The sequence below is a fragment of the Mya arenaria genome, chromosome 10 (assembly GCF_026914265.1).
Source record: "Mya arenaria isolate MELC-2E11 chromosome 10, ASM2691426v1".
Taxonomy (NCBI): domain Eukaryota; kingdom Metazoa; phylum Mollusca; class Bivalvia; order Myida; family Myidae; genus Mya; species Mya arenaria.
This window is the reverse complement of record NC_069131.1, coordinates 62,559,627-62,564,095: the sequence shown is the minus strand read 5'-3', so window position 1 is coordinate 62,564,095 and position 4,469 is coordinate 62,559,627. Positions and strand designations below refer to the sequence as shown.

General features: G+C 38.4%; 1 protein-coding gene across 1 annotated transcript; it reads left to right on the top strand.

Annotated features, from left to right (window-relative positions):
- Positions 1-205: 205 nt before the first annotated feature.
- Positions 206-4,251, top strand: LOC128204895 (uncharacterized). The gene is made up of 2 exons (XM_052906297.1): positions 206-736; positions 979-4,251. The coding sequence occupies exons 1-2, from the start codon at positions 206-208 to the stop codon at positions 4,249-4,251; spliced, it is 3,804 nt and encodes a 1,267-aa protein (XP_052762257.1).
- Positions 4,252-4,469: the final 218 nt, after the last annotated feature.

The window sequence follows — 4,469 nt, the reverse complement described above, 5'->3', positions numbered from 1 at the left end:
TGAGGCGTCAGAAACAAGTCATCTACAAAACGTTGTTGAACAATTAGTGTCGTTGCAAATGCAGCAAAGTGAAGCAAACGAAAAAGGTAAAAAGGAATTATCTACATCGGTCAAGTTGCCACGAATAGATCTACCATCTTTTAATGGTGATAAAACACGCTGGACTGAATTTTGGGACTCATTTCAGACATCAGTACATGCAAATATGATGCTTTCGAATGTAGAGAAGTTCAATTATCTCAAGTCTAAGTTAATTGGTGCAGCCAAGAGTGCAGTTGCTGGATTAGCCTTATCTAGTGCTAACTACAACATCGCAGTTGATATTTTAAGAAAAAGATTTGGAAACCCTCAAGAAATCGTTGATCAGCACTACCATAAACTTGTGAACTTGTCACCTGCAACGAACAAGGTCAGTAGCTTAAGAGAGTTTCTGGACAATATTGAGCGTCATCTTCGTTGTCTTGAGATGTTGAACCAAAACATAAACCAGGATGTCTTTGTATCAATTGTGAAATCAAAATTACCTGAAGATGTTCTTCTACAAATAGAACTACAAAATGGTGTGCAAAAGTGGACTATTGGTTCTCTCAAAGAACGAATAGAAACTTACGTTACAGCACGTGAGAGAGCAACAAAAATTTCAAGGCTTACAGAGGAAAAGGACCAACATGATCAGATGAAATTACAAATGTCTAAAAACAAACAAGTTAACAAAAGGACGCACTTGTCTACACAAGTATTGACGGCAGGCTCAAATGGTACTAAAACAAAAGGAAGACCTGAGCAAATTGCCAGAAAATGTCGGTACTGTTCCGGAACTCATTGGAGTGACGAGTGTACTAACTTCAGCACGATAAACGAACGAAAATATCGAATTAAAGGCAGTTGTTTTAAATGCCTAAAAGATGGACATACAATACAAGAATGTCGTAGTAAACGACTTTGTGTATATTGTGGTGAAATGAATCTTCACCATAGAGAAGCCTATGTCCGAAAAGGTTTCCGTACAAAAAGGACATTGCCACGGTTGTGAATGAAATTCCAGAATCAGCGGCAGAAAATACAGAAAGCAATGAAAAGGAACCGAGTTTGTTGTGTACTCATGAATGTGTTTTGATGCAAACTGCTTCAACAGAAATTATCAACCTCGAATCAAACGAAGCGGTTCGTGTTCGATTGTTATTTGATTCAGGGTCACATAGAAGCTATATTACAGAGTCATTAGCAAAAACTCTTCATTTGAACTCGTGTGGTGAAGAAACAATTCAAATTGTGACGTTTGGAAGTGAACGAGTGAAGAACGTGAAAACTAAAAACACTCAAGTGGGTGTAAAATTAAAGTGTTCCTCTGAACTACCAATAACTGTAAATATTGTACCATTTATCAGTGGTGCACTCCATAGAAAACCAATTAAGAGCAATACCCTGGAAATTGTGCGTGAACGAGTCGCAATTGATGAATTAGCAGACGAATTACCTACAAGATATGAATCATCGCCAATTGACGTTTTAATTGGAAACGACTACTATCTCGATTTTATTCAAAATGAAAAGTTAAGTGTTCAACCTGGTCTTTACTTACTGTCCTCTAAACTCGGTTGGATTTTGAGTGGACGTTCAGATGATGTGGACGAAATGGAAGAACACAGTATGTTGATATTCAATCAAGGTTCGAGTATAACTTATCAAAGTATGTTCTCAGTTGATACACCTGTTCAAAAACCCGACCTCGAAGACTTCTGGAATGTCGAATCCATTGGAATAATTGACAAGGACACTCGGAATGATGATATGATAGCTTTAGATAAATTTAAAGAAACAGTCCAATTTGAAGACAATAGATACCACGTTTGTTGGCCATGGAAGGAAGACGATTACGAGTTACCAACAAACAAAGAATTAGCAATAGGTCGACTGAAATCGACTGTCAAAAGGTTAAAGAGCAACCCACAGTTACTACAGAAGTATGACGGTGTTATCAAAGACCAGCTAAATAATGGAATAATTGAAAGGGTGAATACAGACGAGTCCAATTCCAGGACACATTACATACCACATCATGCCGTCATAACTCCACAAAAATCCACAACCAAGGTCAGAGTGGTGTATGACGCGTCTGCAAAGACTAAAAAGGACAATAAGAGTTTAAACGAATGCCTATACAGAGGGCCAGTTATGTTAAATAACATGTGCGGTATTCTGATGAGATTTCGATTACACCGAGTAGCTCTTGTATCAGATATTGAGAAAGCCTTTCTACAGATTGGTCTTCAAGACGATCAGCGTGACGTCACGAGATTCTTTTGGTTAAAAGATATCACCAACCCTTCGACAGATCAACATAATATTCAAACATACAGATTCAAACGTGTTCCATTTGGGGTGATATCAAGTCCTTTCTTGTTGGGTGCAACAATTGAAACACACCTGGATTCATATCACAGTGGTATTGGTAACAAAATTAAACATGATATCTATGTAGATAACCTAATTACCGGCACTGAAAACGCAGAGGAGGGTAAATATGTATATACCACAGCAAAGTCAATATTTAAAGACGGTGCTATGAATTTGAGAGAATGGGTTTCAAATTCAATGGAAGTGACCGACATATTTGCCCCAGAAGACAAGGCTAAGACAGAAAACGTTAACATCCTTGGCCACGTCTGGAATGTTCATACGGATACATTATCATTGAGACCAGTGTCATTTGAAAGAAACCAGTGTACGACAAAACGAAACGTTCTTCAAAAATTAGCTTCAGTGTTTGATCCGCTTGGTTTAGTAAGTCCCGTAGTACTTACAGCAAAGCTCTTCATGCAAAACATGTGGCGGAAGCAAATGCTTTGGGATGACTCTCTTGCACTAAATGACCTAGATAATTGGAATAACATTGAAAACAACTTGAGCAACAGCCAGAACATTCACGTTCCAAGATATGCTGGATTTCAGTCAACGTCATCAGTTGTGCATAAGCTACTTTGCTTTTGTGACGCTTCAGAAAAGGCTTATGCAATCGTTATCTACTTATATCAGAACAATCAATCGAAGGTCGTTACACAATTGACATTTGCTAAAACAAGATTAGCTCCAATCAAACAAATGTCTATCCCAAAACTTGAGTTGATGGCAGTCCTTATTGGGATCCGATGTCTAAAATTTGTAAAGGAACAATTACATATAAGTGTGTATGAAACGTATCTTTGGACAGATTCAAAGTGTGTTTTGTATTGGCTCAAGAGTACTAAGGAACTACCTGTATTCGTGAAGAATAGAGTCAAGGAAATAAGAGAAAGCACTGATGTTCGGTTCCGATATGTGCCGACTGCTGAAAATCCTGCAGACATAGCTACACGAGGTATTACCGTTGAAAATTTGCAAGCTGAAACGCTCTGGTGGTTCGGTCCAAGATGGCTTATCGAAGAACATTGGCCTGTATACGACCCTGACCTTGATTTTGGAATAGAACACAGTGAACATGATTCTGTTGAAAATATAATGATGACACATGACATTCATAAGGATAATGCAAATTCATTGCCAAGCACCTTTGAAGGTCCCTTAAAGATTGATTTATTAAGGTTTTCATCGATAACAAGACTTCTCAGGGTCACTGCACTAGCACTTCGATTCATCGATCGTCTAAAAGGGAAGCAAGTAAATGGACATCTCGCTACAAGTGAAATACATAACGCTGAATATCTTTGGATAGCACACATTCAACATAACTATTACAAAGATGTATTTGAGGCTATTGCTGCTAATACACACAACAACTTTAGAAGTCAACTTGGTGTGTTCATTGATGAGAAAGGTCTGCTTCGCTGCAAAGGTCGATTGATGAATGTAAACTTGTGTGAAAATGCGAGACTTCCAATACTTCTCCCTAAAGGAGATCGATTCACAGAATTAGTGATTGACAAAATACACAAAGAGAATGTTCACAGTGGTGTATCTCAAACCCTTGCAGCTGTTCGAAATCGATTTTGGATTCCGCATGGACGCGCTGCAGTAAAGCAAGTTTTGCAGTCGTGCCGGGTTTGTCGACGGTTTGAATGTGGTCCGTATAAGTTACCCCCTATGAGTGCTTATCCTACAAAAAGAGTAACTGAATCAAAACCATTTTCGAAAATTGGACTGGACTATTTAGGACCGTTATTGGTTAAAGATAATGCTTGTGATAAGAAAAGTGTGGGTGTGCTTATTCACGTGCCTAGTTACTCGTGCAATACATCTAGAATTAGTATGTGACTGTTCAACATCTGAATTTCTAATGTGCTTGAGAAGATTCATTGCACAAAGAGGTACCCCAAGAGAAGTTATTAGTGATAATGCCATGCAGTTTCGAACAGCGAATACAGTACTTGACCGTGTGTGGTGCAAATTACCGAACGATAAAGACATCATGAATTATGTTTCAAATAAACATATTAACTGGCATTTTATCGTTGAACTATCGCCGTGGGCCG